Source organism: Puntigrus tetrazona, chromosome 2, assembly GCF_018831695.1.
Source record: "Puntigrus tetrazona isolate hp1 chromosome 2, ASM1883169v1, whole genome shotgun sequence".
Classification (NCBI taxonomy): domain Eukaryota; kingdom Metazoa; phylum Chordata; class Actinopteri; order Cypriniformes; family Cyprinidae; genus Puntigrus; species Puntigrus tetrazona.
This window is the reverse complement of record NC_056700.1, coordinates 18320422-18345450: the sequence shown is the minus strand read 5'-3', so window position 1 is coordinate 18345450 and position 25029 is coordinate 18320422. Positions and strand designations below refer to the sequence as shown.

Below are 25029 nucleotides of genomic sequence, written 5' to 3'. Positions count from 1 at the left end.
ACAAAGAGTATCCAATTTCCCCCTATTTATTTTTCCTTGCCATGCAGCAACTGTCAACATTTATATGTGAAAGCAGAATTCGGGGTATCCATATCCATACTATATCCAGACATATTTATTATTCAGTTAGCAGACGACATCATCTTTAATGGATGCTTTCCAAATCACTATAGCAATTAATCATGTAAAACCTTTCTCTAAAACTTCAGGTCTAAATCTTCCTCTGAACAAATGTGAATATATGTCTATCAAAGATTGTATAGCATCCACTATTTTTAATATTCCAGTTAAATCTGAACGTATGTATTTAGACATTGTGATAATTAAAAATCTCACAAGTACATTGTGGTTTAGGAGTAGTGGTAAGTAGCAGATGCTGGAAACATGGTTTTTGAAGAAAAGAGTGCTGTCAAGTAGCACACCTTGGTTACTAAATGATGATGAAGAATTAACAGAGCAGCCATCAAGTGTTAGACTGAGTTCTAGATTATTATATTAATTATTAGCACCTCCGTTTTCTCAGAATTTAGCATTAAGAAGTTACTCATCATCCAGTTTTTTATAGCAATTATGCATTCGGTTATATTCTCAATTTGTTGTGTATCACCAGCATAGCAGTGAAAGCTAACACCATGTCTCCTGATAATATCTCCCAGAGGTAACATGTATAGATTGAAAAGTAACGGCCCTAGCACTAAGCCTTTGAGGAACTCCATATTTCACTTGTGAGCAATATGATACCTCCTCATTTAGTGCTACAAACTGATAGCGGTCAGATAGACCATGCTAAGGCGCTTCCTCTAATGCCAACATAGTTTTCTAGTCTATCCAAGAGAATGTTGTGATCGATAGTATCGAATGCTGCACTAAGATCTAACAGCACTAATAACGAGATAAAACCACAGTCCTATGATAGAAGCAGGTCATTAGTAACTCTAATGAGAGCAGACTCAGTACTATGGTACTGTCTAAATCCTGATTGGAAATCCAGATACCATTTTTTTAAAAAAAGGAATATAGTTGTGAGGATACTATCTTTTCTAGTATCTTTGACAGAAAAGGGAGATTAGAGATTGGTCTGTAATTTACTAAGTCTTTGGGATCAAGATATGGTTTATTAATAAAAGGCTTAACTACAGCCAGTTTGAATGTTTTGGGAACATATCCTAATGACAATGATAAATTAATAATGTTCAAAGTAGGATCTAGGACTTCTGGAAGCAAATCTTTTAATAGTTTAGATGGAATAGGGTCTAACATACATATTGCTGGTTTAGATGATTTAACAAGTTTTTACAATTCTTCCTTCCCTATAATAGAGAATGAGTCATTTTTCCTCAGGGGATCTATAGCTCACTAACTGATGTGAAACTGTAGTTGACGGCTGCATAGTTAAATTTTTATCTCTGATGGTATCAATCTTAGAAGTAAAGAAATTCATGAAGTCATTACTGCTATACTCTTGGGGGATGTTAGCACCTGTTGACGTTTTATTTTTCGTTAATTTAGTCACTGTATTGAATAAATACCAGGGGTTGTGTTTATTTTCTTCTAAAAGAGATGAAAAATAATCAGATCTAGCCAAAGTGCTAGAAAAAAGAAAGTGCATAGTTTCTGTAATATCATCAAGTTTTTGCGTCATATTGGATGTGCTAAGGAATCAAGAGAAACCAGGAAGATTACTTGGAAAGCATTTGTGGTGGAAGTGATGGTTCTGCCATACTTGTAATAAGGTGCAGAGTTTGCAGGTTTAGCTATATAGAGTTCACACAAAACTAGATAGTGATCTAAAATATCATCACTTTGCTGCAGAACAACCATTTTAACATCCATTCCATGTGACAGTTTTAGATCTAGAGTATGATTTTGACACAGACTAGGTCCAGACACGTGTTATCTAACCCCAATGGAGTTCAGAATGTCTAAGAAAGCTAATCCTAATGTAATGTCTTTTTCATTGTCAACATGGATATTAAAATCACCAACAATTAAGACCTTATCTGCGGCCAGTACTAACTCAGTTAGAAAATCAGCAAATTCTTTAATGAAATCTGTGCTGTGTCTTTGTGGCCTGTATACAGTAGCCAGTACAAACATGACAGGGGATTTATCACTAGCACATGATTCTATAGATAATGTTATATGCAGCACCAAAACTTCAAATGAGTTATACTTAAAGCTTGCCCTCTGAGAAGTACTGAGAATATTGTTATAAATTGTAGCAATATTTAGCACGCCAAGTTTTATCATTTGCTTCTTTGTAGTATAGGTAGTTTTTTTTTTGTTGAACATTAAATTATTGCTTTTAATTTGGTTTGAACGTTCTCTGTGTATTCTAATTTGGGGAACTGACACAGTCTCTATAGTGTGATATCTAGGTGAAAGAGTCTCTATGTGTTGAGAATTAACTGTGACATGAGGCAGCTAGCAGAGGGTTGATGTAGCCAGTCTGTCTGCTTCCTGACCTGGGCACTAGTTGGTCAAGTTGGAGCTCTAAGACTATATGCCATATTTCTAGATAGAAGAGTGATACCACCCCAGGAGGGATGAAGACCATCTCTTTTCACCACTTAGACACCCAGCCATTGAGACCCAGCAGTCGGCTGTAAATCTCATCACCCCGGTAAGCAGGGAGGGGACCAGAGCATATTACATTGTCCGATGTCGTACTTGCAAATTCACACACCTCTTTAATATTATTTTTAGTGATCTCCGACTGGTGAAGTCGAACATCATTAGCGCTGATGTGAATAACAATGATGTCAGGCGCTCTGGCTTCCGGTAAACATTGGACTATGGTGGCTGGTGTCTCTATTTTCACGTTCCATACAATAGAATCACTAGAGCACTTTTATCAGGTTTCTTTTGAGCATATACATCTTCCTAAAACTTTCCTGGTGGAGCTAAAGCAACATTTGACTTCAATGTGAGTACACGATTAGGAGTGATTGGGCTTGAACTCTTAGGGTCAGTTAAACAATCAACAGTAAGTGGTCTGCCGTTCACAATAGCCATAACCTCGTAAAGAAAGGTGCATAAAGAAGAATAGTCTAATTTCACTGAATGAAGTGAGATCTTTTCTCTAAAAGCCTTCTGAATGGCAAATGGCTGACCATAACGGCAATTCAGTTTATTCCAGGCCTCATGAACACCCTCCAAGGCTTTACTAACAGGGCCGCTCACATACTTCTTAAGACAAAACAGTTTCTCAGCAGATTAAATACATTTTCTTTCGATAAGTGCAATAAATGAAGATTTCTACTCAATAAATTGAATGGGATCTCCTGTGAAAACCAAAGGTTCTAGTACTGGCAGCCAACTCATAGATAAACTGTCTTGAAAGCTTGAAGCTGAGACAGATGTTCCTAACATTTGAGTTTACTTGAGGCAAATGCCATAATCCAAGAACAAGCATATAGTTTCTTTAATCTCTTTATCATAGACCCTAATTTAGCTTGCGCAAATCTCACTTCCTTTTGTGCTTGAATTCGCTATAGCTCTTTTACTTTAGCATCAATAAACCTTTTATGCTGCTCTTCAAACTGTTGTATCTTTTCCGTATGCTTTGTCTCTTCTAAGGAATCATAAAAAGCCTGTTCTAGCTGCTAAATCTGCTGCAGCATCTACTCGTTTAGCTGCTAAACTTGAAACAACAGCATTGACTGGAACTGTTACTAGTTACTCGACTGATAAGTGAAACCGTTGACCCAAAAATCGAGTGTGCATATTGATGATCCAACAGAGTTCGAAGACGCCCCTTTTCCTTTTCAGCGTCAAAGTCTCCATCTACCCCCGATTTTAATAATATCAGCTTTAACTGCTTTACATGCATCAATTTAGAGCCTTAACTCAGTAGTAGGAGGCACACACTGTCTAATTTAGTCATAAAGACATTCCTTGCTGCCTCCAAATCATAAATTAACACAGTTAATATCACTATAATATCAGTTTTAAGACTGCAAGCACTACAGGCTTCAATTTTTCACTTATCATACAAGAGAGTGATCTTCTTCTCTTTTTTCTGTGATTATTCTTGTTGATATGCTTGCATTTTTTTCAGTAATAATAAGAGCATGTTTTGAGCGACGTAAACTTCACTTTGAATTTCAACACACTCATCACTTTGCTTCCTCAAATCGTTTACACCTGCATCTGACCTTGACATTTTCCCTGTTATCAAGAACAATTCATCACTTACTGAAATATCAACACTTAAATGCGAAATTGATCAGTATTTAGTTAATTAGCAAAGAGAATATATGCCATATTGTCCATTGCAGGAATAAAAACTAAAGCAAAAGCAACGAAGCTAATTTTGTCCTCTGAGAATGAATCCGATTAACATTCAATTCATTATACTTACTGCAGCCCATCCAAATAATTGGCACTTTCAAAATTGTATTGGCACTGTTCACAACGGGACCGAACTCAGAGTCAAAACGAACGATGTGCACTGCTCATCAAATTAATCGTCCCATGAAGCAGCTGCAAATCCACGAAGAAAGCTCTTACTGTAGCGTCCTGGTTAAAATAAATGATCAACTCTTCCACTAATGATTCACAGTTAGTTTCATTCCATCAAGCCGTCACACAAAACAACTTTTAACCACCATAAGAGCTAGAAAGAAAAACATGAATATGGACAAAAATGTAAACATAAGTTAAACAACCAAACAACCAAACATTAATTTCATAACCAAAACATACACAATTACCTGTGTTCTCGCTTAAACCAGGTGCTAAACATGTAAAGTCTTAGAATCCTTTAACCATGTACCCGCTCCTTGGTTAGCGTTCCTTGATTAGCACACCATACTTAACGTCTAATTTACACATCCTATATGCACAGCGGTAAGAAAGAACGCTGACAAAAAAGTCCCAATCATACCAAAGAATATGGACCATGGAGGATCAGACTGCTTTTATAAAGGGGTGTTCATGCCTCTGATAATATGTGTAGACTTTTCCACATACTGGATTTTGCAGACTACCATCAGAGCCCCTGTGCGTTTTTTTCACTAGATGCAGAAAAAGTCTTTGATAGGCTAGAGTGGAAATATAAGTGGGCATCTGTATAAGCTTAATGCAAAAAAATGGTTGTTTGCTAGTTTTACAGCTGCGAAAAAGATGCTAATACACAACTGGTTTGCACCACAAATGACTAGAGAAACATATTGGATCCATAGTCTCTTTAAAATTGTGGCCTGTGAATGTACAACAGCATGAATTAATAAGGACAATCAATTAATCAATTTGAAAAGATGTTATAAGCCTGTTTTTTTTGCTGTACAGTTATGGTGTATTGAGTATTGATAGATGTGAAAAAAGTCATTTGAAGCTGTTTAAAATAAGGCAGCAACATAATGGGAAAAAATGAAGGCAACTGTATATAACAATGGAGTAGAATAGAATAAGTCCAATAGAAAATTGTTGGCAAAGATCCAATAGCACTAATAAAGAGATACAACCATGATCAAATGATAGAAGCAGGTCATTTGTAACTCTAATAAAAGCAGTCTTAGTACTATGGTATGGTCTAAATCCTGACTTGAAGTCCTCACAGATACCATTTTTTTTCTATGAAGGAATATAATTGTGAGGATATTCTCTAGTATCATTGACAGAAAAAGGAGATTCAAGATCGGTCTGTAATTAACTAAAGTCAAGATGCATTTTTTTTAATAAAGAGGTTTAACAACAGCCAACACATTTCATGTGTTGTTGTTCATCTGAGGTTTTATTTTGTTATTTTTAAATTTTGTTATTTATCTTTCCTTTCCAGCATCTGTTGCAAATTCTTTGTGTGTCTAAAAATGCTATAATTATTATTATTATTATGGTAGCACTTTATTTTACAGTCCTGTTACTCATGTACATGGTGTTATTGTTGTTGCAACTAAAGTGGAGTGTTTCATAGGGTGTAGTATATAATACAAAATCCCTTGCCTAACCCTGACAAAATATCTCTAAACGGAAGTTTTGCAGAGGAAACTGGTTGCACTTCCTCTTTCTTAAGCATATAGTTTGGAAAAGGAACAGACTTGCAGTTTCTATGTTGCTAACTATTAATGTTCAACTTTTTCGCAAGTCTCTTGTATCTCAGATGTTTTTTTTTTTTCCTGAAGGGAAAAAAGAGTCCCCAGGTGCTACTGAAATTAATGGGAATGCTTACAAATAGCTTTCTGTTATTTAGAATTTCAGTTCATCTTACTGGCAGATGCTTCGCTAGTGCCTTTCAGCATTTGAGTCTTCCAACGTTAGTGCTTAGTGTCCACAATCCAGGATGAGCAGTAAATGTTATAAATGACAACTAAAGGCATCACAAAGGTATTCACACAGTGGCAAGCACATCAGTGAGGTTAGTAGCAGACAGAAAAATGTAAGTACATTTCATGTATATATATATATATATATATATATATATATATATATATATATATATATATATATATATATATATATATATATATATATATATATATAAAATAAAATGTAAAGCTGAATATGTAAAATGTTTTAAAAACATAATCACACAAATACAGTGATTGTCAGATCAATTGAATAACTCAATGCTCTTTACATTCACATGGTGATTACCACATCTACCAGCAGGGGTTATTTGGGCCAAACTGGCAAACTGTTACATAAAAAAAGTCTCTAGTAATCTCAAATGTACAATATCTCTTGAGAGGAAATAATAACTCGTTGTAAAGATGCCAATGTTAGTACAAAGCAAAGATTTCAATATTAACTAAACCATTTTTTATCAAAATTCTCCCAAAGCTATCTAAACTACTTTATCTTAATTTCAACAAAATAGTTGAAACACATTTAAGAACTCCAGTATGCCTCTTTTATGCTACTTTTAAAGCCTCCTGTTATAATTTTCTTTTGGGTGAGGTTTAACAATAAATACAATAACGAATTCAGAGCTGATGAAAAATACTGACATGTTATGTTTGAGAACAGTTAGAACAGTTTTCCCCTTGTACACATATAATCATTTCTGGCTTCTCTGTCAGATGGGGAGGGATCTATTCAGATGGTAGGAGTCATGGTTAGTCAAGTATGCTAGTCATGATAACACTGGCTTGTAAAGTCCTCCACTGCACAGCTGCCTCTCTCGCTTATTCAATGCTCACAGCACAGAATGCCCCTGAGGCTACTGCTGACGGAGACAACAAGACAGAGCAACAAGGAAGGGGGTGGGCCAGGAAATAGATCCTTGGATGAAGCAAGTCTAACTTGCTTTTGCACTGTCACACTCAAAGAGAGCTGCATGCTGTCTACAGGTGATCTACAACCACTTGACAATCTGTGGGACTGAGAACTAAGAGGGCTAATTTGAAGGATACTGCAAGACCTATCTGGAATAATTTTGTAATGTAAAGTTTGTAAAGTATTTTGGACAAAGGCGCTTGTTTTTCCTCAATGGGATATACTAGGAGTGGATTCTTGTGGAGACTTGTGGATTGAATTTCTGAAGTCAAACCAGAGGAAAGGACTGTGAGAATTGAAACTTTGGAGTGAGTAGCTTTTAAGCTTGGGGCAACAATCTTGTGGGGTGGGTAGGGGAAGGACAGGCGGAAGGGGAGGGGAAGAGGTAGATGGTATCTGGCTACAGGGTGAAATGACTTCTCTGGGGTGAAATTCCTTCAACGTAAATTTTTGTTGAAGAATGCCACAGGGGAGTGTTTAATCACTTTAATTTTGAGCTGCCAACAAGAAAAACAAACAAACAAAAACAAAAGAAAAAAACACATTAAACAGCTCTATGTGCCCTTAAAGGATAGACCATCTTGTGGTTGAAAGAAATCTGCTGCACATGCTTTGTCTTGCCCTGCTGAATTGTGGATTGAAAAAAATCTTCTTATTGTGTAGTCTCATCCAACCGCCACCCCATAGTGCGCCTTTGTTTCTCACTGAGATGTACAACACCACTGTTCAGATGGAGGCTTTGACCCAGATATGGACTGACAGTGCCAGCAACAAAAATTCCTCTCTGCAACTACACAACTGCCCAAAGAATGACAACTTCAAATATCCACTCTACAGCATAGTGTTTAGCATTGTCTTCATGGTGGGACTCATCACCAATGTTGCAGCCATGTACATTTTTATTTGTTCACTGAAACTGCGGAATGAGACCACCACATATATGATTAATCTTGTGGTTTCTGACTTATTATTTGTACTCACACTCCCTTTGAGGGTTTTTTACTTCATCCAGCAGAATTGGCCATTTGGCAGCCTGCTCTGTCAGCTCTCTGTCTCACTCTTTTACACCAATATGTATGGGAGCATCCTGTTCCTAACATGCATCAGTGTGGACCGCTTCCTTGCCATCGTACACCCCTTTCGTTCAAGGGGTCTCCGGACCAAACGTAATGCCAAAAAAGTATGTGCTGCTGTTTGGGTTCTTGTGCTTTCTGGAAGTCTTCCAACAGGCTTCATGCTGAACAGTACTAACAAGCAAAAAAACAACACAATAGCCTGCTTTGAAAACTTCTCCTCAAATCAGTGGAAGAGCCATCTGTCAAAGGTGGTGATCTTCATAGAAACAGTGGGGTTCCTTATCCCTTTGATACTAAATGTGGTTTGCTCTGCTATGGTGCTCCAAACTTTGAGGAGGCCGCAGACTGCTAGTCGGGGTGGGAAGCTGAACAAGAAAAAGATCTTGAGGATGATTATCGTCCACCTCTTCATCTTCTGCTTTTGTTTCATCCCCTACAATGTCAACCTTGTCTTCTACTCACTGGTGCGGACAAAAACTTTGGAGGGCTGCGCAGTAGAATCAGTAGTTCGGACGATATTTCCGATCGCTCTGTGTATTGCTGTGTCCAACTGCTGTTTTGACCCCATCGTCTACTATTTCACCTCAGAGACAATTCAAAACTCCATTAAGAGGAAGTCTCAGATAAACCGTTCCTTTGATGTCAAGTTCTCTGAGGCTTTGCAGTCAGAAACAAGCTCCTCTCTTCAGTTCAGCCTGAGGTCCATAAAGAACAAGATGTTCCACAATGAATCTAATGTATAAAGACAAGTATTTGGTTTAAGATCTCTCAGGGCAGTAAGTAAACTATGCCCTTTTAGAGGCATTTACCTCTCTCTTAAAATCATCCTTCAGCCCTGTACTAGGGGCACACCTGTTCACAATGGAATTATATCCAAACATTTGGAATACTTAACTGTGGAGTAAGAATAATACATACATGCTGTAAATCAACTGGAACTTGATTAAACTAGACCAGAATCAGAACTATATGTGAATTTACTTACATTTCCAGAATGGTAAGTGAATGTGAAAATAACATATAATCATTATTTAAATAAACCTACAAACAAAATAGAATGATACAATTGTATGCAATGCCACACGTAAACATATTGACTGCCTAAAATGTCATAGTATTAACAAGCTTAACATTTTTGTTGGAACTTTATATAATACTGTATATTAACTTGCACTGACATTGATGCTGTCGTAATGCACATATTTCTGTTACAAACTTCATTTGATAATAAAGTTTTCAATTGTAAGTAGAGGTGTTTATTTACAATAAATTATTATCAGTTATTATACCTGTGTAATGTTCGTTCAGAAAGAACAATAGTCTGCAATATTACAGTTGCAAAATTTAAATGTCATATTTAAATTTGTTTAAACTGATACCATCTATACATCTCCATAAATGTACTGCTGCATTGATTTGAAATATGTTTTCTCTGTGTTAGTGATTTATTTTAATATTGACAAAGAACAGTCCGTTGACTCAATGCATTGTAAGAAGATTGTTTTTTTTACCACTTAAGGTGTCATTATCCGAATAGTGAATCAGATGTACTTTATTTATTTTTATTATTTGATACAAGACACATTTAAGAACCAACTGTGCTTTTTCAAAGGTTTCTGCGTTTTTATAAATATTTAATCTGGTGCAGGTAAAACTAATGTGAGGTTTGGGGTAAAAGAGTCTTTAAGTAATTATCTAAAGTAATTATCTTTAGTCAGTCAGTTAGATTCTGTTGTATCTGAATTTTCTAATAATTGATAACAACATTTATCTTCCATTTAAAGGAAAAGTTCACTCGCTAAATTTAGTATTGTATGTTATGCAGTTTTTGTTCCCATACAGTAAGGATGAGGGCAACCAAAAAGCGTAATTACATATATAATTACTATTTTTTTAATCACACATACACACACACACACACACACACACACACACACACATATATATATATATATGTGTGTGTGTGTTTGTGGATTCAGTATATATCACATATACTTCATCTTAGTTTTCTGAAGTCATAACATTTTTCATGTTGTATCCTTTGAATATGAGAGTGCAAAGAAGGAAAAAGGTATATTTGTGATTGACCAGGCCTGCATTACAAGAGATGCTGTGAAGCACAGCAGTTGTCAAGAAAAAGGCTTGGCCATAATAACTGTTAAATATCAAATCTCAGTGTTTTTATTTTCATCTGTCTTTACATGAGAGATTAGCATGTTTATTAACACGTACTCATGGTGAAAAAGAACAGCTGAACAAGCAAAGCAGTAATCTGCTGAAGTTATTGATAGAATCTTCAACGCTGCAAGATTAGGTTTCCCCATTACCCTGACCCCATTTTGACAGCACATGTGACAGGAACTGCTCTCAACATTGGCTCAGGTATGCGAAACCAAAATGAAGCTTGCTTTGAAAGCTTGTTTCATGAGTTGAGGCATTGTGTGTGTGTTGTTTTTTTTTAGGTTGTTGACTCTTCTGACACAGTCATTACTGCAAGCAGTAAAGTTGTATTAGAGTCTTACAAAAAGTAACATCAAGTTCATTTTATTTAAAGTATATTTGTCAGGTATACTGGTGTAGTAATTATACAAATTCTCTTCTTTTCCCTTCTTGGGACTAAATTGTCATCACTTTAAGTTTATTAAAGTATGGCACTGAGTGCAACAGTTGTAAACGGTAGGTACTAAGTGTTTTTAGTATAGAAACTATACAGTAAGTGAACTTTTTGTATACTGTTTGTTTATTAGCTGTATAATTATAGACAGATTTTTAGTTTATGAAAAATTGTCTGAGTAAACTATAGTTTTATATTTATATGGTCTCTTAAACTGGAAGTTTCCAGAAAGTATTATTCAAAATGTACTTACATAAAGTAAATAAATAAGACATATAATAACTATAAACAGTATACCTATAATTTCACTTAATTGCAATAATAAAGAAAGAGTTAGAAACTAGTTTCCTTACTCAACGTTTATTATTGCATTATTACATTTAAAGTAAAGTAATAAGGTAAAGAAAGGCTGTGCTGTATTGTGAATTAATGGCTGAGGGTGTTGTTAGGCATGATGTGAAACAGTGCCTGTCCCCTTCAGCCATGATGCATTTATGATACAGCACTGTCTCAAGTAGCTTTTATAAAAATTTTAATAAAAATTCTTTGATTCAGACACAGCAGCTGTGTTTTATTCATGATACAGCATAGCTATGACCACTTCACCCAGCGGTTCTGTGTATCACTGTGCAACACCCTTAGCAACCACTATTTGCAACATAATCACTAAAACAGCAGTAAAACTGTTTCATGTATTATGTATTTTTGCTAAATTACATTTCCCTATTGTATTTAATGAAGTATGCATTTTGCATCTTTTATGTTTAGTTTTCAGATCACACCCTTCCCCGTCTAATAAGCGTTTCTCATGCGGAGATATGTTGATGTGTGTGTACGCATCTGTATAAAAGGCTTCAGTTTCCGATGAGAGAAGGCAATGTTACAGTCTTTATTGTTTTCTGCTTCAGGGCATATATATATATATATATATATATATATATATATATATATATATATATATATATATATATATATATATATATATATATATATATATATATACTGTATATACATAATGTGTATGTATATATCCATATGATTATCAGTTTACACTATAATAATGCTTGTAATCTTGCACTATGCCGAATCAGTCTGTTTTGAAACAAAAGACGCAAAATAGACATTTTCTCATGCTGAGAGATAAGCATATGTATGTGTGTGAGACAATATAATAATTGGTGTTTTTTTTTTAAAAGTGTTACAGCGGTAACACAGTGTTTCTGTGTGTGTGCTGTTACACCCCTAGTACCAAGTCTTCCTCACTTTCAACATTTTCTCAAGTTCGATTACACATTTTCTATTAACAAAAAAAGCACCATAAAGAAGTCCATGTGTCTTATTACTCTGTATTTTTACTACAAAGATTCTAAAGCTTGAAGCATAACATCGACAAACAGATTAAAATAGCTAAATATTGTGCCCTGTGTTGGAAACTTGTTTTAGCTCTTTTTAAGAAAACACCAGGAGATTCTTGGTAAAGCAGGAGTTCGTTTTTATTTCATTGCTGTAATCATCTGCAAGAAGTCTTCAAGAAATCTTTAAGAAAAACGTCAAGGAATCTCTAAAAAAAAAATTCAAGAAATCTCCAAGAAAAAATCCAATTAAAACCTAGCACATTGAAGTTTATATGTTTCAAGGGGAGGAGTACAGAGGAGTACACAGTTGTACCTTTTGATTAGCATTCACACTTAACTTGGGAAAACCTGCCAGATGTTCAGTAACTGAAAGACAAAACATTACTGTCTCAGGGCTTGGACTTCCTATGCTTATATTGTAAATTACAATATACTTTCAGATTGGAAGCTGAATAACTGTGACGTCTGTTTCCTGTAGTCCATTTCCCCTGTAGATTCATTCGGATGGCTCTTTGTCCTCATGAAGCTTGTTCATGGAGGTGAAAAATTTACATCAGGGTGCTGCATATGAGACTACATGGCATATACAAGTACCTGAAACATAAGAAAACAAAAAAACAGCAGACCAGCAGTATTCATGCATAGACATTTTTAGACTTCTTCTGGTGAGTGGTTTAAATTTTGGTGATCGTATAGTGGTTTTGTTGACCTAGTCTTAGGTCATTTCACACCTATAGACCAGTGAGGTAAGGATGGATGGGGAAAAGCCTATGAGGAAAATCTTCACCTCAGGGGTTGGCCCCCGAGGCCTGTTGCATTCGGTTCTTCCTTGGGTTCCTCACTGGTCTATGTGTCCTAGTCTATCCCTGTAGATAATTTGTAAACTTTAGTGTGAAACATCTTCATCCTCCAATGAAACATCAGTCATAGCAAACATCATAACATAATAGAGGATGGGTGTAATTGGAGTGAGCTGTAGCATATCTTTGAAGGCTGTGAGTGTACTTAACTAGTGTACTTAACTAAAAACCTTTCAGCGTACTCACTTACAGTTTCATCTTTCTTCTGCATACAACTTGTGACCTTTGACATATTTGTGACATCAGCTGTGTGATTTCTGCTAACGACATTGTTTTGCTAATTAAATTCAGTAAAATTTTCTTCTAAATTCAGTAAAATGTGTGCGGGCTGAGGATAAGCTCTGGGATATTCTCTCTATATCTTTAGGCCCTAGAATTTTTGCAGTTGTTTGGACCTGGACAACAGAAAAGTTGGGAGGAACACTTTCAATTCCCTCAATTCCCTGAGATCTTCTCCTAGCACCACATACCTTCACTGAATCTACAGACACTTCAGTTACTGATGTGATGGCTATATCAATTGCTTGCGAATCAGGATAAATGCTATCAGGCTGACTAACTTCCACATCAGTTTGCGCTGAGATTTTTGTGTAGCTAGTGCTAAGCCAAATTCTCTGTGGCAACAGATAATGCCTTTCACATTGTTCTTCCGTAAACATGCTCCTAGAACCTTTTTACACTCCTCTACAGACCAAGTCTTATCTGGTTGGAGCTTTTGTCTAACTTTCTCAGTGATTATAAGGTGCATTTGCATGCCTAAAAGTGATTTGAATTTGCTATCTGAACACAAAGGAGTTGTGAAACTACCTTTTTCAGTTGTGAGAATCAGTCTAGCATTCTTTTTTAACATTTTGTGAGATTTTTTGTTACTTACACAAATAAAACATTAAACGTCTCTTGTTAACACAGATCAACTATGGTTAACCTTCTCTAACAAAATAGAGGATAACACAAATGTTAGCACGCAATGCCAATCTTCCCTGTTGGTTTAGAGGATAACAAATTCTTCCCTGCCTAAAACAGAAGATAACACAAATTAGCATGTAATGCCAATCTTCCCTGCCTAAAACAGAGAATAACAAAAATTAGCACATAATGCTAATAAATTTTCCTTAAAAATACATTTTTAAAGGATAACCTAGTCAACCAAACCCTACAGCTTTCTGTTAACTCTTCTCTTATGGCACAGAGGTGTACATCTACTGGTCTGTAATGGTTCTTTGGATAGAGTTACAGTCACCAACCCTTGGTTGTACTGAAAGATTCAGTCTGGACGAAGTCAGATCTTTGTTGAGCTTGAAGTTTCAGTCTGGATTCAGGTGAGCAGCTCTATCCGGGTCACAGTGAAAAACCTAAACCTAGCACAGTGAAGTTTATATGTTTCAAGGGGGAGGAGTACATAGAGGTGGAGACCATTAAAACAAAAAGTATGCAAATACAGAACAGGACCTTAGCCCAGAATAGGAAATTTCCAGATCTGTGATCTATTTAGCATCCTAGTGTCATTTAATTTATGCATAGGTGCTATTAACAAAAGACACAGTTGTACCTTTTGATTAGCATTCACACTTAATTTGGGAAAACCTGCCAGATGTTCAGTAACTGATATTATATTAACAAAATATTACCATATACTTTCAGATTTGAAGCTGTGTTTAACCTTTTATAAATTTGTAATACAACACCTGTCATTCAAATATGGCACATTAAGATATACTGTACCAGGTTTTAAGTATAACTATTTATGTATATATTTATTTATTGGGTGATTTTTCACCATTAATTGTGTTGTATTATTTTTTTACTTTTTTTGACAAAGAATATAATTTTTTTTAATAACATAGTGAACTATTCACATGCACTTAACATATGCTTAAACTAGTACTAACAAATAAAATTTATGGCATCTACATAAGACAATGAATCTCTGTCAACAATTTTTGAATTTGGCATGTTATTGCATTTGAGACTGAACACATAAATAACATATTCATCATGTCAAAGAGACAAATAAAAGTGTATGTGTGTGTGTTTGTGTTAGTGTTGATTGTGGTTGTGAGGTTTCAAACCCTATCTGAACTGCATCCGGAGCCTTGATTGCATGTAAGCTACAGTGACTGCTCTGAGTAGTCTCATCTTTTCACCCTAACAGCTCTCCCCCTGAGGCCAGGACTGAGAATAGCCAGAGCATACAGCACACATAAACACACATGCAAACACACATTCACTATGTCCAACACATAAATCTCAAGCCTCTTACACCACTGCATCTTTGTTTCATCATTGGTGTAACTGAGAAGACCCTGATGTACATCTATGTGTAAATGTAAGTGTGTTTGTTAAAGCAACCAAAAGTTAGATTTATATATATATTCAAAGGCATTGCTATGCGATTGCAAAATTGTCCTGTGCATTGTGGTTGCTAGGAAATTTTATTGTTCGGATGTTCTATGTTGTTGATTAGTTGGGGTGTTAGTTGTTTTTATTCTTAAAATTCTCTTCTTTGTTAAATGCTTCTCTTGTGTGTTTCACAGTACAGACACAGAGGTAGCATAGCATCAGATTGCTCAAAACAACAGATATGGCCCACAGGAAGACAGTCAAGGACAGGAAATTAACATTATCTATGCTGCGAACAAATAAATATATTGATTAGTGAAATGAAAGAATAATTGAATAAAAAATTTATTCAAACACGTCTGATTTATAGATTTTTTAAATTATTTGGAATATTATTTTTTAAAGGTAACATTACATTCTTAAGGGCTCTATACTTACATTTTCTTTCACGAGCACGTGTGCTCCTACTTAAATATTTGTGCCAAAAATGTACATTTATACACTTTTAAAAATGTATTAAACAATAAATTTATTTAAAAAATAGTTACAGTTTTCAATTAATACAATCACAGAAGAATAAGCTATTATGAAATCCGCATCAACAATTATTTTTTCATGGTACAGAAGAGCCCAAATTTGGCATTACAGACTAAGATGGCATTAATGCCATCATTATATACTCTCATTATAGCAATGTTATTAAATGTTTGAAATATAAAGTTTGGAATATAGAAATATTAAACATTAAATTCTTAGTTTGATTGGTTCAAATGGCTGATTTATTTAGGAACACTAAATTTGTTCACAGATTCATCATATTAAAACAGCACTCTGTTTGCTTGGAGATGTGCAGCAGTCAGTCTGAGTTGTCTAGGATAGGAAGTAAATTGCTTTGCAATATTAGAATTTCCAAAACTTTGTAAATGCCCCAAAAAACACTTTTATAAGGTGTTTAAACAGTTGTGTGTCTGCAGTGTGTGAAAACAACTAGCCTATAATGCTATAAATCAATCCACATTTTTTTTAACAAATAAATCAAGTCTTTACAGATTTCTCCTAAAAAAACTTCTCCTAAAAACTTCCACTCATTTATCTGCTCTATTAGCATAAACACAGCCCTAGTGAGAAGCAGCAAGTCCTCCATTACAGATCTTTCTGAAAGAGCTTCTTGGCATGCTAAAGCTATCATTATCGCTGCCTGTTTTCACTGGTACTGCCTTCACCTGCTGCTAGAATAATCGTAAATAGAAATGTGGTACTTGTACTTAAAAATTGCATATGAAAGCAATGTGAAATCAACCACTTTCTGTTGAGTTAACAGGCTTATAACTATCAGTAGAATGTTTATTTGTATGCCAGATTTTGAGATCTTTCCTGAAAGAGTGCCAGATGCCCTCTGGGACAAATGCGCTTTGATTCATACCCTATGTTTTGATTTTAACAAACTGTAAAAGTTGTCCTTAAGGTATTTTGAGTTAAAACGTCACATACACCCGGGGATATCAGAGACTAATTTTACCTATTGTAAAAGAGTCATAATAGGTCACCTTTAAACCTCGTGAAATATTCATGTACTACACCAAAAATAGATTAAGTGAAAGTAAAAGTTCAGTGATATGTATTTTATATTAGGTGTCTTAAACTATTATTGTATGTACCTAGGTAAAAAAAATCATGTTAGTTTTTAAACACAGGACAAGATGTAAATATCCTTTATGTGCAAAAGCATTCCAGTTAAGTATATTCATTCTTAATAATTGTGGGTACTCTAAAGCAACATGATGGAATTGCATTTATAGGAAACAGGTATATCATTAGATATAGAATGGTTGAGTACGTCATTGGGGCCATCAAGTGGGCTCCCTCTTTCATCAATGTTTCTTCAATGAGCCCACGACATCTCCAGAGGGCTCAACGGCGATACCTGGTGTCCCATGTATGTTGGAAATATGATTTCACCACTGTCATGGTGGTGTCTGGAATGTAAATGAAGTTGAAAGCAGTCCATAGGATATTATGGGCCACTGACTAGGAAAACAACATGGAAGTATAAGAAAACAACATGGAGAACTTTTTCCTGCCTTTGCGATCTGGATCTGGTGCCATATCATACCGGAATGTTATAATATATCTGATATATCTGACTTTTCTACTGCTATATAAATATAGCTATTACTTTGCAGGATTACCATTACTTTACCCTCTATATTTATTGGTGAAAACCGGTTGATATTTTCGGAATCAGAACTTCTCCTGCCCTACGCCACACTCTAGGTATAATCTTCTCCTGCCACACTATCCCCATGATCATCCAGAGAAACCTCTTCTGGGGCATTTTTATATACAGTACTTTATATGAGACTCAATTTGTCCCTGGTACTGATAACGATCTTGCATGATAGACTACACTTACCACCTCTTTCCAATTTAGAGGATGAATCTTCATTTGATGTAATTGTAGAATTGAAATGTCTGTAGGAACTAACAGGTACTCTTGCGTCTTGGGTCAGAGTGTAACCTCTTTAAATGATCCTCTGGATCTTTGAGCTGCACTATTTTACCTTGTAAAGAAACTGGTCGGAAATTTGAAGGGATCATTAAAGTACCGATTAGACACAAACAATTTTTATAGTTAACAAATAATCTGTAATGCCCCTTTACTCAACCAAAAGGGTAATAAAGTGCAACTAGGAGGGTCAGGGGGCCCTTCCCCTGAAATGCACCTTAGAAGCCAGAACAGGCCTCTGGTTCCCTGGCAACCAACTGATAACACTGGTTTATTGCTAAAAGGAATGTGGACAAAGCAACTCTAACGCCATTTCCCCTTTTGGAAAGACACATGATGTCCTCAACAATGGCCTTTTCTCTAATTAGGAAAACAGGAAAACCTTTCTTTGAAAAAAATACACATATCCTTCAGGTCACTGTGTATATTGCGGTTGTTCTTGTCTTTTATCTTTGGTATTGCATACTAGTTAATATCACCTCTCCTTAGCCATGTTTGAACTCTATGAATTTGTCTTCATGTGATCTAATTGAGAGCGCATATTATAATATGTTGATACTTTTGCAACATATTCGTGTTCTAAAAATCTTTATTAGTTTGTATATCAACCTCCAGTCCAGTGCATATGCACATTATCATGCTTAGAGACAAAAAGTCCCTCCAAGTCCCTCCTGTCCCTCCATAAGTTTAAGACATCTTCGGCTCTTCAACACCCAAGAGGTGTGACTCAGTCTTCTATTTTTCTGGTCTCTTCGACAGAATGTAAATCAAGGTTGATATGTTGTATTTTTATCTCCTTAAACAAAATAATATAAATATAGTTTAGATATAGATTTCCCATATGAAATGGGGGAAAATACATTAAAGACAATTACCCAATTAGATGAAAAAATGTAAACTGGCAGACACTGTCAAAACGGCAATCAAGAAATTAACCAAATCCCTCGAAAAAACTAATCAACAGAATTTAAATGCAAAAATTATCAGAAGTTATAATTAGTTACTTATAATTAATTAGTTATCATTAGTTACTCCTCAATATAAACTCCAGTTTGTTCAGTGTCTGATCATCTGGTCTTGTTTATGCAACATAGTTGTCAGTTTGTGTGTACTACCCTGCCTGCTTGGATTTACTCTTTTTGAATTATTAAAGATTCTTCATTGTGAACTCTGATTGTTGTGCATTCTCTCCTGCACCACACCTTCATGTCGCTCATGTCATAATTTCACATAGAACTAGAGGAAGTCTTTTGTGAATTTCAAATTGTACATAATACAGAATTTCAAAACTAACATGTCCAACATTATTCAAAGATAAGTAAAAAATTACCGTGATTTTAACAGAAAAAAATTTAAATGCTTGTGATGGGCTTTGATTTAAATGTGACTTTATCATCACCACCTGCATTTGTTGGTTATCAGTCTATTTCAATGGTACAAAACAGATTTCACTACTTTAATAGGTTGGTATTATATATTATCGTTATTTAAATTAATGAAATTACGATATTTAACTCTTAAAGCACAAACAAGACTTATCAAAGCACAGGGAAAATTCTGTAACTGTGTTGCCTTTAATATCACAAACAGAGCTGAAGCACAAAGAGCAGACAGTGTCTAGCAAATGGAAATGAAAAACTAGTAAATGGAAGGTACACTCCCCTTCAGAACATTTATCCTTAACATTTATCCTGTTTTATTAGAACATTTAGCTTAATAAAACAGACCCACCCACATCTGTTTGGTGCCACAGAATGAAATTCCCTAAGCAGGGAGCATTTTGGTGAGCAAACCCACCTTATCTGAATTTAGTTAAATACTTTATCGGAATTCAGCTAAATGACATGCAGGTTAATGGATAAAATATCTAATAATTCTAATAATCTAATAATTCTAATAATTTTAGTGTTTTACAATGTTTTTTTGTTTTTGTTTTGTTTTTAGGATGTTTCTAACAAAGAAATTCATCAAGAAGTATTTGCTAGAAATTTACTTCAATGAAAATTTGCCAGAAGGTAATTCAAGATTTTAGCTGCAACAGTTTGAAGTTAAAAACTACATAATGATAGACTCTTGAGTCCAAAATGAAATTATTGGTATGCGTCCTTTAAATCTGACAGCATTTAATCAGGTCATGTATTGCTTAGAAGTCACAACTGCTCTTGTTATTTTACTCAATCAAACAGAGTGCAAGGAGAACTTTGTGTTTTGTTCATACACGTCTTTGAGGACTTCCAGACAAGGTGTCATCTGTGTGATCGAACGTTACTCACTCTGTAACTGAAATTATTTCCATAAACCCTCACTCTGTTACATGGAAATTCCCACATTAAAATGACATCAACTTCCTATATTCCTGTAGTTCACTGCTGTTCATACTGTCCATACTATATTTTGCATCTTCATAAGATGGGTTATAATTTACTTACACTGCTTATTATCAGATGGTCTGTCGTAAAACATTCATAGTTTAAGGGAAATCGCAAAAGCTCTAGGTTTTGTCCAGAGGGTGGATTTTTGTTCTGAGCATTATGAATGACATAAGAGCTAGTATGGGTGGGCTAGTAAAGGTGGGGCACCTCTTACGTCTTGAGCAATCAATCACGTTTGCCAGAATGGTTTCAGGGCCTGGATCATCTCTCATTAAGATCAGTGATGGTGTTGGCCAGTCATTTTTACTGGTGTAAAAATCTTTGTATGAAATTTCTACAGTGACTTGAGAATTGACATAGTCCTACTTTATGATACACACTTAATAATTAAACTTAACACTGCCCAAATCTCTTGATAATAAATAACTGTACAGTCACATACCCAGGTCAGCATACGCCAGCAGCAAATAGCTGAGCATCTGGCCACTCGACAGGGTGAGATTGAGCTGCCCTTCGGACCGCCACTGCCCAACATGTTCCGCTACCTGACCCCCAAGCTCATGCCACCCGGCACATCCCAAAAATATCTGTCAGCGATGATGTGGATGCCTACCTCTGCATGTCCATCTTGCTCATCACTGGCTGCTAGAGGATCCCTGTTGGCTCGTCAGGTAGCGGAACACACCATCGTCGATCACTTTCTGCGGGCCTGCTACGATCTCATAGCCAAGTGGTCAGGATGCTCAATCCTGTGACTATCCTGGAGCTCGTCAAGGCAGTGGAACTGGCGGATGCTGCCCAACAGTGAGAACCTGGGAGTGGCGCCACCGCCGCCATTTCCTGGGGGTGGTCCAGGAGCAACACACCAGGATTCCAAAAACCTGGGTTCTGATCACCTATCTCGAAGGAAGGAAGGGTCACCACAAAGGCCATAGCTAAGTAGCTGTTTATCCTCTTCAGCTGAGTGGGAATCCCGACCGAGATCCTGACTGACCAAGGTACCCTCTTCATGTCCCGGCTAATGGCTGACCTTTGCCAGCTGCTGAAGGAAAAACAGCTGAGGACCACCATGTACCACCCTCAGACAGACGGACTTGTAGAGAGGTTCAACTAAACCCTCAAGCAAATGCTGCGATGGGTGGTGGCAGAAGACAGAAGGGACTGGGATTTAATGATCCCCTATGTGCTCTTCGGGATCAGGGAAGTGCCGCAAGCCTTAAATGGTTTTACCCACTTCAAGCTCCTCTTTGGCGCCAAGAGGCCTCCTGGATGTCGCTAAGGAGGCATGGGAGCAGCCGCCGGCAGCCCATCGCACTGTGATCGAGCATGTCAAGGAGATGAGGGAGAGAATCGACCGGGTCAAGCCATTAGTCTGGGAACACCTGAGTAAGGCCCAACAGGCCCAACAATGCTACTGCAACCGGGCAGCCCAACGAGAATTCCAACCCACATACAAGGTAATGGTCCTCGTTCCCACAGCCGCTTGCAAATTCCTCACGACCTGGCAGGGGCCATATACTGTCATGGAGCAAATTGGGCCCGTCACATATCATCTCCATCAACCTGGCCGATGGCTCACCGATCAGCTGTACCACATAAATCTACTCAAGAAATGGAGAGAGAACAAGGACCAGCTTTCAGCCCTTGTGTCTTCGGATGCTGTGGTTGTCAATGTCAACCACCATTTCTTGGCTGCCCAGAAGGGAGAGCTCCAGCACCTGGTCTGTTAGTTTTCTGATGTGTTCTCACCTCAACCGGGTGGACCCATGTCATTCAGCACGAGATCCGTACCGCTCCAGGAGTTATTGTCTGGCAGTGGCCCCAATCACTTTCGTCAGCTGAATGAGGTATCAGAGTTTGACAGCTACCCCATGCCTCGGGTGGGTGAGTTGCTGGGCCGACTGGGAAGGGCCTGGTATATTTTAATGCTTGACCTGACAAAAGGGTACCGGCAGGTACTGCTCTCAGAAACCACAAAAGAAAAGACTGCCTTCTCCACGCCCAGTGGCCACTAGCAATATTGAACCCTTCCCTTCCCTTCAATCAATCAATCAATCATTTTTATTTATATAGCGCTTTTAACAACACAGGTTGTATCAAAGCACTGAACAGTGTAAAGTAGAAGAATACAATGATAGGGATATATAATGACGTTGGTTGACAATTTGTTATTAAATGCAGAGACAGTCTCTGTAATCAATTCGATGATAATCGCTAGAAGTTAAGTGTCCCCAACAAAGCAAGCCAGAGGCGACAGCGGCAAGGAACCAAAACCCCATCCATGACAGAATGGAGAAAAAAAAACCTTGTGAGAAACCAGACTCAGTTGGTGCCAGTTCTCCTCTGACTGGTTCAATTTTAAACACAGATAGTGTCTTTCGTTCTGTACGGGGCTCCAGCAACCTTCCAACGCATGATGGGCATCATCCTTCGCCCCCATCAAGCCTACGCAGGGGGGTGAAGATCACATCAATCATCTGCAGAGGGTGCTGTACAAACTCCAACGGGCTGGGCTCACGGGTGTGACGAGGGCACCTGGATTCACTCATCACAGGCTAATTGGTCGCAGCTGCGGCTCGTTCCCCTCCTGACTTGAAAAGCCAACGAGGCCTTTGAACTCTGAAACTGCTGACAGTAACATCCTTTTTCTTGTGTTACCTAGACAGTAGCGTGTGACAGAGTGGAAAGCACTGCAGCATCTATCATGCCCTGGGACTTGCACCATTTATCGTATTTATCATACCTCTGTTCAATAAATCTACCTTACGGGGTATTTATTTTAAGATCCCCTCCACAATATTTATATTATTTAAGGGGATTTTACTAAATATTAACATCACTATTGTACATGTTAATTTGTTTGTTGTTTATTTATGAAATTTAAAATTACACTAATTAAACAATTAAATAAAATACATTAAACACAAACTCTGCAGCATGCCTCAGCACCCTTATTTCCAGCAACACTGATTACTGGATAGGTCTTTTGTCCTATTGTGGCAGGAGGAGCTAACGACAGACACAGTGGGTGTGGCTTCAGGCCTCGGAGAGGCTTTTTATTAACAAAAATATTCAAAATAAAGTGTCCAGGGGAAAGAGTGTCCAAAATAAACGGGGGAACTGGTGTCCTCGTCATGCTGCATGGGGAGTGTAGGTAGGGTAGTGTTCAAGGGAAGGGTCTAGGTAAGGGGCGGAGTCCGGCGGCCGCATGCGCTCCCCTCTCTGGTCCGGGGTGCGAGGGGTGGTGGCTTCTTCCTGTGGCTTCTCCTTCACTTCTTCCTTCACTCCTCTCTCGAGGAGAGGCGTGCTCGGCATTTAACGGCAGCGGTGATGAGGTTCGATGCACTTCAGGTGTGCCTCGTCACAGGCCGCCAGACCTGTCCAATGCCACGCCCCCTCCTCTCACGCATGCCCACTCCTGTTGGGAACCTGGTGAAGGGCGGCGAATAAAGGATGGGGTGATAATGACAATCAAGGGGGAGGGGCAGCCAACTCGTCACAATAGAGTGGTGACAGGCTGTAATACTTTATGTAATACTTAGCAATAGCAAAAATCTTTACTATTCATTTTGGATAAATCTAGGCTTATGGTAAATGAATTATCTTGAGTTTTTGCAGATTTATTTTGTGCAGGTAAGACTACTTTAATTAATAAAGGAATATACAAAAATCTATACATGCATACAGGCTGAAAAGGTTTATCAGATAATATGAGAACTAATGTTTTTCAGTAATTATGATGTGTTATCAAGCATGTTCATGTATTCTTCATAGTAACCTGCAGGTAAATGGACATTCCCCAACTTTGGCCAACCATACCACAGCATGTGAATTCTGTTGACATCAAAATATAGTAGTCATCATTAAATAAGCATGTTTCTCAAGTTTCTCATGACTTCATCATGTGTGTGTCCCCTCAACGAAAGTGGTGACTTGGTCCTTTAAAATACTAAATATCAGTTTGTTATTAATGATGGCATAATTATGAAATGGCACAAATATGAAAGTTTGAAAGTTACAATTATGAAGCTTTTGCACACAATGTACACAAAAGTACTTAACTTTTCTTCTTTGCAAAGTAATGCATCTCATGATAATTTGTATTTATTGTATATTATGTAAAATGTGGTTTTATCAAAAAAGTGTATTTACCTACATTTCATAGGCACTAAAACGTACAATACTGATATATTTACAGCATCTGAACAAACCAATATTTATGCATTTTCAGCATTTTAGCCTACAATACTGATGCAACAACATCTACAAAAAATGAATCCTTATGAATATTGAAATTGCCTTATTAATTTCATTATTATTGTACTCAGCTGTGTTGTATTACAAATTTATAAAAAGTTAAACACAGATTCCAATATAACAGTATATGCTGAATGTGTATTGTAATTTACATTCTAAGAGCAGGAAGCCCAAGCCCTGAGACAGTTATCTTTTGTCTTTCAGTTCTTGAACATCTGGTAGGTGTCCTAAGTCAAGTGTGAATGCTAATCCTAAGGTACAACTGTGCCTTTTGTTTCACCTATGCATTTGATTGACACTTGGATGCTAAATAGATCAAGGATCGGAAAGTTCCTGTTCTAGGCTAAGTTCCTGTTCTGCATTTGCATACTTTTGTTTTAATGGTCTCCACCTCTGTACTCCTCCCCCTTGAAACATATAAACTTCAACCT

The 25029-nt window shown here is 37.0% G+C and overlaps 2 protein-coding genes across 2 annotated transcripts in view; one reads left to right on the top strand and one right to left on the bottom strand.

Annotated features, from left to right (window-relative positions):
* The window catches only part of clstn2a (calsyntenin 2a), a 1097509-nt gene that overhangs the window by 963436 nt on the left and 109044 nt on the right, over positions 1 to 25029 (bottom strand). The window lies entirely within an intron of this gene.
* LOC122362055 (lysophosphatidic acid receptor 6-like) lies at positions 7597 to 9540 on the top strand. The gene has a single exon (XM_043263314.1). It carries the CDS (start codon positions 7826 to 7828, stop codon positions 9035 to 9037), a length of 1212 nt encoding a protein of 403 aa, XP_043119249.1. The 5' UTR covers positions 7597 to 7825; the 3' UTR covers positions 9038 to 9540.